Here is a 12,000-nt window from a genome sequence, read left to right on the forward strand (position 1 = left end):
TTGTGTTACAGGTTGTGTGTTTGTCAGAGATCTGTGAAGCCTTGTGCATTGATCTGTGTGCATTTTATCTGGCTGTACTTGTTGTGGTGTGTGTGCTCATAGTGCCTGCGCTCAGTCGGCACTTGTGTGTGTGCGTGCATGCGCTCATGTGGCGATGTTCAGATGTTCGGTGCGAGTGTTGAAGCCTGTTGTGTCTGTCGTTGTGTCTGTGACTTTGACAGCCTCCCTGTCCACCCAGGAGCTGTTGTCACATGCTGGCTGCTTCTGTCAGAGCTGAGCAGAAGCCGTGACTCCACAGAGATTCACGGCTCTGTGTGTTTGAGCTGCTGACGGTTGAGCTCTTGTAGCTGCATTTTCTCTGCAGAGCAGACTGCCCCCTGCTGACAGCTGAGAGCAGTTAAGACATTTATCAGAGGGATAAGGTTTTATCTTGATAGTGTCTGAAAATGATAATACACGATGACAAATGACAGTAATCTCCTTTGAAAGCTCATAAATATTCATGCTCAGTTGATCTCGTTCCACTTGCAGCTCTTAATATTATGACATCTTATTTACAAACACAGCTATATGCTTCATTTTCAAAAAAAAAATATATACAACATACTGTATATCTGCTCTACTAATTCCTGCTGTTAGCTCAAATTGTAGTTACTGCTGTTGATTTGACATGTATTACTCATGTATTACTCATGATCTGCTGCTTCCAGATGGTTTATTGTTGTACTCTGCTCCCCCTTAGTGGTGGAAATTAGCTATTACCAAGGGTTGGGGATTGAGACGGGGCTTGGGACTGGCAAATTTAGGTTGGTTTCATTCAATTTCATTAAATAGAATTATACTTTTTTTTGTCAAAATAATGCACTGATATGAAGTGACTTAGTCATCTGGTTCTTGGTTTAATCAGTTCAAATACTGAACCTGATTTTTTTCGTTTTTGTTTTACAGTTTATATACTGTAATAGACATGCTTGAATTTCTGTATCCCACTGTTCACTTTGGTGCTAATCAGCAGTTAGTTTGACATGTAAATTATGAGATATTTTAGCTACATGAAGCAAATTTCCTCATTCTTCAAGGTTTTCTGTTTGTTACTCGTATTACTAATTTTTGCTGTATATTGGAAATTGGAATAGTTGGAAAGTCAGTATGTTTTATTTGTCCTGTAAGGGCATATAACGTGTATAAATCTTACCCCTCACATTGTAACTTATACTAGATTTGGATGACAGCGCATGATTTAGAGAGCCTCCCTACAATTCGGAAAAATGGATAGAGACCAAAGATAAAAACACTTTTAAATGTATATGGAATGGTTTATATGGTACCTGTTACTCAGGCTGTTCTCATACACCGTTTGTAACTATACCTACAAAAATTATTGGATTGTAATTTGTGTATATCCCACAAAATCAATTCATATGTAACCAGTACATATAAAGAGCGGCAAACGCAGTTTTCGGAGGAGGACCGGGTGGACGGGTGGGTCAAAAAACACTGGACTTTCACCCAGGGGACCGGTGTTCATACCCGTGCTAAACCAGAGTTCAGTGTTGATTTATTTGTCATGTAACTTGGAGTTATTTTAACCCAAACCCGTGATCTTTTCCTAAACCTAACTAAGTAATTAAGTTGCCTAAATCTAACCAAGTTGTCAAATTATCTGAGGGGAAATTGCTCTTCCTCATTGAACTGTAACATCTCTTGCACTTGTCAGGTAAAGAATAGACCTTCGATAGATATATTAAGTCCATAAATAGATCAGTTTGTGCTGGCCAGTGTACAATAATCAAATTTGGGTTCTGGTATAATTTTACCTACTGGCGGTGTGCATGGAGAAGCAGGCAGTATGGATGATAAAAACTCCAGCATTACCTGCAGTGGGAGCAACTTCACTGTTAAAACTGATGTTTACGTTTAAATCTGGAGTTCTTCAATGACATGATCATTATCATCTTACTGTTCAGCTATAATATACACTAATCATCTCATTCCTCTTATCCATCATAAAGCTTTACCTGAAGTAGATTGGCATTGTACATACAACAGTGTAGCAAGTCTACGTTATCACTAAAAACATATGGTTCCTGTGGCATTACTGATGGTTATGTGAGAGAAAAGATAAATTAGTTTGCTCTACCTCTGCACTTTGCTCCTCCCTCTCCTGCATCTCTCGCTCTCCATCTCTCTCCATCTTTTTCCCGATCAAGTCACACCCATGCTGAGCCCTCTCCTCTCCTCTCCTCTCCTCACCTACCCCTCTCTCCCTCCCTCCTATAGAGATAGCTTTATCAGGTTTGCCGTTCTATCTTTTCTCTCTCTACATCTGTCTTGACACAAGTGTGTGGCAGTGCTTGAGAGCCTCGCCAAAATGAGTTTGCCTGTCAACTCAGATTATCTATCTTTGGAGAGGATAGCCCGCTATCGCCACGCCTGCTCCAACGGCTCGCCCTACGCCACAAACAAGCCCATCGACATCAAACCTCGTGGCAGGAGAGGGTATGTGGGAGGGAAGGGGGAAAGCGTGTAAGTGATGTGACCTTAGCCTAAATTTTCTGTCTTGTACTGTGGATTTAAAGGATTTGTTTTCATGTGGAAGTATTTCATATTATCTGCATTCTTTAAATAGTTTGATATTCAGTGTTCTGTGTTGCCAGCTTCTGCTTATGTTGCTCTTTCTCTATGGTTTATATCCAACCATTACTTGCATGTGAGAAGTTGAGATGGAGTAAATTAATTAGAGTAAGAAGCAGTAAGACAACCCAGGAGGAAATCTTAGTAAAACTGAACATCAGCCGAGCTTAAAATCTGTCTTTCTTATTGCTCTTTGAGTGTAAATGTAATTTGTGTGTGTGTTCTCTCTTATCAGAACATTAGCTGATGAATAGCTCCACCTGGACAACACAGAACTGGAACAGTGTTCACAGCCCGAGCGTTGTGTAAATGGTGGTTGCTTGGTGGCTGGTTGTGTTGTTAGAGCTCTGTCGAAGCTGTAGTTCTGCTGTTTGCTCTGCTGAACCTATAGTGTCGACCTGAAGTGCGTGTAGTTGTGTGTATGTGCTTGTTTGTGTCTCTCTGTGTTCCGTGAGCTATTCTGCTTTCACAAAATATGGTTAAGAGCCAGGTAAATGATAAATAAGCAGGTCATCATCTGAAGCATCAAGGTGATGAAGAGGACAAGTCCGTTCATAATCACAGCAGAGCATAGGCTAATCATCAGAGCACTCTCTGTCCATTAAAGCTCACACAGACAGTGTTTAGACCTTGTTAGACCCATTTTCATACTGCATTTCTCTGACTAATACGTACTCAGCGACCCCAGACAAAACCAAGATGTGATATCATCTGATGTGTATGGGTGCATCAACATAAAGTTCAATTGTGTGTGTTTGTGCCTCTATAGTATCTGAATATGAAGCAACAGTAATGGCTGTTGGCGTTTGTAGACATATAGATATGGATGGTGCCTTGTCAATACTGTGGAGCAGCCATCTGTGCTCACTGCCTGCTCCTTAGTTAAGTGCTATATATACCAGCATTTACTGAGTGTGTTTATCTGCACCATATACTCAACCTGCTTCATGGGAGAGGTCTTCTTTTAAACAAAATCAATCATTTTGTCAATTTCTGTGGTCACTTAATCTATGAAACAGTTTTTTATGGCAACAGTTATACCATTTTTTAACCACTAGATGGCCCTGGTTCTCTGAGTTGCACAGAATTGCTTAGAACATAATTACTGTAAGACATAGAATAATCATAGGATAAAGTGGTGCTTACTAGATGGTGCACTAAGAGTTTTAATAAGTCACTAACATACTAGTTTTAGCCTACAATTAATGTAGTAGTTACTTTCTATTACATGAATAAAGATTTTATTTTGCCTAAAAACTGAAATTCATCCATTCATTCAATTATTTATTGGTTGTATTGGGCACCTACGGAAAAGGTTGGGGTTTTTATCTTGCAAAACTTAAAACAAAACTCAAAAGAAAGAAACAGAAAATTCATTATAAATAATTAGATGAACAATGAAGATGGTAACGTAATGTATATAAATGTTAATTTTCCTACTGTATAGTGGTGAGAAATGTATAAACAAGATCCCCGCAGCTTTGGCATTAGAGCTGCAACAATAAATGAATTGATTAATTGTCAAATTAATCGCCAACTAATTTGATAATCAATTAATCCAAAAAAAAAGTCAAAATTCTCTGATTCCAGCTTCTTAAATGTACATGTAAATGGACAGTAAACTGAACATCTTTGAGTTGTGGGCAAAACAAGACATTTGAGGACGTCACCTTGGGCTTTGGTATTTTTCTGACATTTTATAGACCAAACAACTAATCGATTAATCGAGAAATAATCGACAGATTGATCGACAATCAGAATAATCAGGTTGTTATTGGTTTATTTTTTTAAATAAAGACACATTATCACCTCGAACAGAAAAAAATAGAAAATACAAATTGTTTTTCAGGCTGAGATATTGATCTTTTCTGGCATACAGGGAGTTACATGGTGTTGTAAGTAGTACAAGTAAGATTGATTCATTCTGAATATACAATTTGATTCTGACTTCTGGGTGCAGTAACATTCTTGCATCCTGCAAATTCAACCTAGGTTCATTAGTTTTCATTTTCAGTTTCTTACACCTCTGCTTCCTGGCGATGGCAGTAGTGTAGCCTAAAAGTCTCATTATGATATGTGAGTGTTTGTCTTTGTATGCACTTGTTGGCTACTTTGTTTTTCACAAGAAACAGTAGAGCGGAAAACGAGAAGCACTTTCCCACTGATTCAGTCCCAGTTTGCTGATTGCTTCTATCTAAACAGTAAAATAATGTGGTCTAAATGTGTTCAGTTTCTTAAATATTGAACTATTGATGAATAATGTTTGCATAAGCCTTGTCATCATGCTGTCTGCCGTGTTTTCATTTGGGATTCGTGTGGTTTCAGGGCAGAGGAATGAGTTTTCTTAAGGAAACTGTTCTCTTTTGTTGCTCTTTCCTCGACCGCTTGGAATGTGCAGACCGTGGTAATAGGATTAGTTTCACCACTTTGACCAAGCTATAAACTCCACCGTTCTGCCATGCCGCACTGAAAGCATTAGATGTGCCTATTCGATTCACTGTACAGTAACTCACTTCAGGTGCTCCACACATATTTTTTCATATTTTTATATCAACGTAAAACATACAGTATCAACCATCAACCCTGCCAGTATGAAATCAGATGCACTTACCAAGAGATGTCAAGTGTCTTTCATTAATTAGTGTTCATTCCTTTTCTGGCATGAAATTTGAAACTGATTGACACATGGTGATATGGAAGGAAGCCATTAAATCAGTACATGGTTACACCGCAATCTGATTTTTTCATGCACTTTTAGATTAGTAGTGCAGGGCCTAGTTACTTTGTCCATGTGTCTGCATGGGAGCTCATCTCCATGTTCGTATACAAGAAATTAGTATACGTCATCTGTGTCGCTCTTACCTCAGGTCTGCCTCCTTTCTTCCCTGACATAAAAGCACATCTATGTAATATTCTCTGAAGCATCAGCGGCCATGAACTGGGTGACCGCGGTATTATTAGTCTATGGGTGTAATGAGCAATTTATTCTTCCCTCATAAGAGCTGGAGATGGATGCATTTCCTTTTCTGGTGCTTTTTTTTTTCTCTTGAACCCTACCCTCTTTTGAACAAAAGAGAGGCATCCTCTGACTGATGTCCATCTCTTGTTACTAACGCCTACGGCCAGTTGCAGTATTGATGACATGTAAATATTCTCACTGCTTTCAAGTTGAGAGGGCTGGCATAATGTGTATGCTGATGCTTCAGTGTTTTCTGGTTACACGTGTTGTTTTTTTTTTTTCTGCGTTTCTTGTTGAAGTTTTTTACGTCTTGGAGCTACAACTGGGGACGCAGCAATTGTTGTGTCCTACTTTTTAGCTGTGTTTGCTGATCTGGTGCTGTGTTTTCACTTCATCCCCAATAGATAACTGCAACAGAGAGAACTACAAAAGGCTCAGAAATAATTGTCTGCAGCACTAGAGCAGGATGTAGAGATGCAGGATAATGCTTGAAAGCAAAACAATCCTTATACTGTATGTGTCTGTGTATGCGTGTTGTATACCAGGCTGAAATAGCACATGCTTACAATGTTGACTTTTATATCCCACTATACTGGTTTCTTTTTGTGTGTTTTACTTTATTGGTTGATTAATGTCTTATTTACATTGTGATCCTCCAACATACTACAAGCTACACACATGAAACACATGGAGTGCATACAAAGGTGGAGTAGCTTGCTTTTTCTCTACTCATTCATGTGTGATTGACATGCCAGACAGGCAGCCGACACACCTGTCTGCCTGGTGGAGTGCTAATGTTAGCTCTTTTGCACACAACTCTGACAGCAGACGATGCCTTCTGAGCTCCACACCTATTTCATAGACAGTAACACACTGATGCTTCTATTTTACAGCCAGCAAGGTACTGATGTTTTTATATGAAAAAAAGGAAATTAAAATCAAATTAACCTACTCCGTCTTGGGTATGATATATCATTCTGTTTAAGTGGAATATAATAATAAGTCTTTGAAGAGAGTGCTGGAATAAGTTTAGTTGGTTCTAATCTCTATAAATAGATTTTGCATTCACATGTAGAGATTTTGGCATCGGAAGCGTTCTGGTTTCCGTTTGTAGTGTGAGTAGTATTGCGATTTTCAAAGGGGTCCCTTGACCTCTGACCTCAAGACATAATTCATTTCTGCCATAACTTAATGCAGAAAAGGCAGAGTGTTTGACGCTCATCTGATCCTAGAATCGGCCCTGGTAAACAGTCCATCTTAAATGACATTATCGTCTGGCGATGATTTAGCTTTTTATAGGCTTAAAATTAGCTTGTAAACTGGCTACTTGTGAAACAATCCGGTCGTACACATCGTCTCTCAACGCCAGCTCCAGTCTTGCTTCTCAAGTTGCTAATCGGACTGTAAATAATGAACAGCGCACAGAAAAGGAAGTCTTGGCCTGGATATCCGCTGGCTACACCGGAACCCCAAAAACATAGCCCCTTGCCTCCCAGAGGCTTATCCTTTGTCGGAACCAGAATTACTCAGAATTACTCAGAAATACTTTATTGATCCCTGGGGGGAAATTGGGGAACGATAGCTGGTTCCAAGATTGAGTTGGTTCACACAATTCATGACTGCATGCAGTAAATGAAAGTTTAAGGCTTCCGGGGAAAGATATGCATTGGACCTGAATGCTGTGTGTTACTGGGACCTCTTCTCTCTCTCTCTCTTCTCTTCTGTTTGTGCAAAGGGCAGCAGCACAAAGTGGCTTTAAAGAGGATGCTGCGACACATTTTTTTGCCACAGAGGTTTAACACTACAGAAAATGTTTGTGCTCCCAAGAGCTTCTGTTGGTGTGGAGAACTAAAGAAAATTATACATAAAAATGACTGTATATATAAATTAGGACTGTCAAAGTTAACACGATAATAACGCATTAACGCAAATTTGTTATAACGGCACTAATTTCTTTAACACACTAACGCAACTTGTGACTTTTAGGTTGTAGCAGGCTCAGTTTTAAGCTAGAGTGAAGATGCCGGCATCATAAGAAACCAAAAAACCTAAGGAATCCGTTGGTACCAACCATGTCATACTATCTTGTCATGGAGGAGGTTAAATAACGCTCCAAACTTATGCTAAATTTTGGGGAGGAAAAAACTGGCATGGCCATTTTCAAAGGGGTCCCTTGACCTCTGACCTCAAGATATGTGAATGAAAATGGGTTCTATGGGTACCCACGAGTCGCCCCTTTATAGACATGCCCACTTTATGATAATCACATGCAGTTTGGGGCAAGTCATAGTCAAGTCAGCACACTGACACACTGACAGCTGTTGTTGCCTGTTGGGCTGAAGTTTGCCATGTTATGATTTGAGCATATTTTTTTAAAGCTAAATGCAGTACCTGTGAGGGTTTCTGGACAATATTTGTCATTGTTTTGTGTTGTTAATTGATTTCCAATTATAAATATATACTGTACATACATATGCATAAAGCTAGCATATTTGCCCACTACCATGTTGATAAGAGTATTAAATACTTGACAAAACTTCCTTTAATGTACATTTTGAACAGACAAAAAATGTGTGATTAATTTGCGATTAATCACGATTAACTATGGACAATCATGCGATTAATCACAATTAAATATTTTAATCGATTGACAGCTCTAATAAATATACATTATGAGCAAGTTAGAAACTAAAATGATATATTTATCAATGTTAAAACTCTTGAGGCAGTTTGAAAAACATGCTGCTTTTCTGTTTACCATGCAGTTAGTAAGTTAGTTTATTCATTATTAGATGTCATGTGTCATCATTAAAAAAGCTTGCTACGATTAATAGTAAAAGTCAAATTAATTTTATCCTCATTTCCTTTCACATATTTTCCCTCCCACACGTGTTATTCTCAATTTTAATAATGCTACCATGTGGCAGTAAAAACAAAATCATGAGCTTTCCAGTAAATCCTTTGCTTTATTGCCTCTCTCATTGGACTGATCACAGTCAGCCAACACTATACAGTCTCTCCCGATCACTGACATACTTTAGCTGTTGGTTTAAGGTTACTGTGGCAGCCGAGTGATTGACACTTGAGACGATTGTTAGGATTGCTGGGGGATACAAGTCCCGCCCTTCAAGGAATTACTACCAAAACAACCCCTCCCACTCCAGACATAAGCAAGCTGCAGCTCAGGGAGGCAGAGAGACAGCATAGGAGAGGCATGTAATCTCAAAGACAGGGGACACAGTCGTAAAAAAGAGAGCAAGGGAGACAGAGGTAAGCAGGGAGAGGAAGAGGAGATCTTATTTCCACCAGTCAGGGAAAAAAAACTCGGGGACTTGAAAGAGAGAAGCAGAGTGAGAAAGTGGAGCAGAGTGAGTGCATGGCTGGTTTAGGAAAGAGGAAGATCGCACGCTGAACTGGCAAGAAAGATAAGTGCAAGTGAGTGACAGAGAGAGAGAGGCAGAGCAGGGCAAAGAACCACCTACTCTCAAGCGATCAGAGCTCGAGGAGGAGCAGCAGCACTGTGGAATAATCTTAGACAAAGAGTTTGGTCTCAAGCAGCTTGGCAGACCTGACAACTCCACTGAACTAACGCTGACTGAAGCAAGCTTCCACTGGATCACCTCAGACCAGTGAGGACTGTGGTCAGACCACAGCGGAGGGCTGGTCAGAGGGCTCCAGGTGGCCCAGAGGGGGGGGGTGTGGCTTTATGTGTGTGTTTGTATGCAGCTGTAATGTGGAAGGAAAAGCCAGACCATGAGTATCATTCTTAAACCACGGTCGCGCTCCACCAGCTCGTTGAAGAACACGGATGGAATCTGGTAAATAGACTTAGAACTTTCTCCTCCTGGCAACATTTCCATGTTAATCCTGTTGTGTGTGTGTGTGTGCGTGTTTTTTGCTCTATTGTTCTCTGACCGCTTGTTTGTTGCTCTCTGAAATACTTTTTCTCTGCCGGCTCACCGGCTTAATCCCAAGTCCTTCCTTTTCAGTTTTGTGTCCCTGTGCTTTGAGTGGGTCTTTCAACTGTCGCCTGAATGCCATCACTCTTCTTGTCAATCAAAACTTCTCGGCCTCTTTCGTGGTTTGCTGCAGAAACCTTCTGTACCCTGTAGATATGTCAGTTATGTTGTGTCTGGTTTTATGTGCATGGCGTGACATGCTCTGTGGTCAGATTAGATTTGTTCTGTCCTTAGTGTATTTTGTGCATCATCAGACAGACTCAATAACAACATTATCATGACCCTGGTGTCTTACCCACAGTGTGCTTTCATTCAGACAGTGAAATCGTCTGAAACACAAGGTTGTTTAACTGCAAAAGAATCGTTCGTTGAGGAATGTGTTGTGTCGCTCCATACATTCTCCTGTCTGCACATGGCTCCAGATAAATGCAGGATGCAGAGTGCAGTGCCGGGGGCACGAATCGCCCTGCCCTCCCCCTTTCGTCTCCCTCCCCCCTCCTGTCTCAACTTGTCCTTGCCTGTCAGCCCTCATTTCCAAATAACAAATTGCCCTGTAGCTTTAACATTAGTTATTATTCACAGTTTCCCCATTGTGGTACTCTGAGGCATAGGTGTAAATGGATCAGAACAACCCTGGACAAATACACAGTGTCCGTGGGGTGGTGGTGGTGGGGAAGGGGGGCGTTGCCCAGCAGCAGCATGTGTTTGAACCCTGTCAGACCTCCCTGCAGGGTTCACAGTGTTCTCACATTGTCAGTTTATTAATCTGCTCTACAACCTCCCCAGCAGGAAATGACGCTGGTGTGAAATGAAGACATTAATTAGATCTTTGAGGGTAGTGGCTCTCTGAGCGGCGGAGATCACAGACTGTACATGATGTGGTTTGAGGGTGTAAAGCGTACACATTAACCTGATATATTAGTGTTAGAGCTGAACGGAGCTTTTTCTCATGTCAAAAGCTGAGGATCTGGCAGTGTTAGGTTTTGTATGAGCCATCTTCTTGAATGACTACCAAAAGCAGTACTCAGCTGGACAAAGCATACCGCCTCCTCCATCTGTCCTGCCCCCCTCTCTTCTGTTATTTACTGTTGTATCGAGGCTTCTTTCACTAATTCTCATCATCGCTTTGTCTTTCATAATTGTCATCACTGAGCTTATAAGATTTACAGTAGATTTGTGGCTATTAGTATCACTTAAAAACCTGAGTTGTTAGGGTGGGTGTGTTTTATGTGCAGAAAGAGGTGCGTGTTATCTCCCTAAGTACGCTAATTCTCATGAAGAGAATTAAACACACAAGTTAAAGCTTCAGTAGGCAACAATTAGTTGGCATCATTGCTAAAAATGCCAGAATAATCTTTCAGCATATTGTAATTCAAGTGTTCTGAGAGAAAACTAGAGTTCTGCACCTCTTCATGGCTCTGTTTTCAGGCTTTAAAAAATCTTTCAGAGAGAGAGCGTTCCTATTGGCTGTGCTCCGGCTGGTGGGCGGTGCTTGGTATTTCCTCAACATGGCTCCCGGGTCACAAACAATACACTACAAGATGTTTATGAAAACATTTGAGGTGAGAAATAGGCATTACAGTAACAGAATATCAATTCATATTTGATCAGCGCTGCCTATTTTGACCGTTTGGTCATTGATCGCAAGTGACTGACAGCCGGCTCTCATAGACCGAAGCTGGGCGGCAGACACCAAATCAGCTTTGACTGGTTGTTTTCCTCCAGTATGTGAAATCTTGCAGATGCCAATAGGAGCACCGGAGGCCACAGAGACACATGATTTTTTTCAGATTACCTGTCTCATGCACTAATGTCAGGATATAGTGATCGTTTTATAAAAACGTTTTTTAATCCTATTTGCTCCATTTCTACCCACTGCAGCTTTAAGAATCCGTATATGTGTTTCTTAGCTGCACCTTTGTGTGCTTGCATGAGTGCTTGTGTGCTCACGTATTTAATACAGTGACGTGGTCCGGGTGTGTGACGTGCCCCCCTGGCTTGACCAAACTCAGACCCCACTCCACCCAACCGTGTAAATGCAGGTTTGTGTACGCAGACTTTTTAGTGTCCACCAGCGTGTTAGCTTGAGTTTGGGAATAATCAGATGTTTCCTGTTAGCTCCACACCTATTGTAGCGCCTCTTTCCCACTTTAAAACCCAGAGTGGTGTTATGGTGCGCTGAGATAAAGAGCATGGAGAAGTGGGGGGACGTGTGACTTTGAACTCAAGTGTTTGCATCTGGCCTTTGTCCGGACACAGTTGGGCACCTCAGGCAGGCCGTAAATGTTGAAGGTTACGCGTTATCTGGCCTCTCATTGACAACATGCAAGTTATCTAACATATTTTCCAAATTTGACCTTTAGTGATTCAGACCTGATGATGATGAATAGGACTGAAAATAGGTTCATAGTTAAGTAGACCTCTATGTATGTAGAAGCAGAACTGGTT

General features: G+C 40.8%; 1 protein-coding gene across 11 annotated transcripts in view; it reads left to right on the forward strand.

The window, feature by feature from the left end:
* pde4d (phosphodiesterase 4D, cAMP-specific) overlaps positions 1–12,000 on the forward strand; it is a 218,555-nt gene that overhangs the window by 170,298 nt on the left and 36,257 nt on the right. Inside the window, exon 1 of one of the 11 annotated variants that reach the window (XM_037779050.1) lies at positions 8,741–9,411. The exons of the other annotated variants lie outside the window; for them this stretch is intronic. Coding sequence (XP_037634978.1) covers positions 9,347–9,411 — 65 coding nt within the window. The 5' untranslated portion in view covers positions 8,741–9,346. Of the gene's footprint in view, positions 1–8,740; positions 9,412–12,000 lie in introns of those variants that run through there. 11 annotated transcript variants of the gene reach the window in all.

Source organism: Sebastes umbrosus, chromosome 8, assembly GCF_015220745.1.
Source record: "Sebastes umbrosus isolate fSebUmb1 chromosome 8, fSebUmb1.pri, whole genome shotgun sequence".
In the NCBI taxonomy this organism is placed as follows: Eukaryota; Metazoa; Chordata; class Actinopteri; order Perciformes; family Sebastidae; genus Sebastes; species Sebastes umbrosus.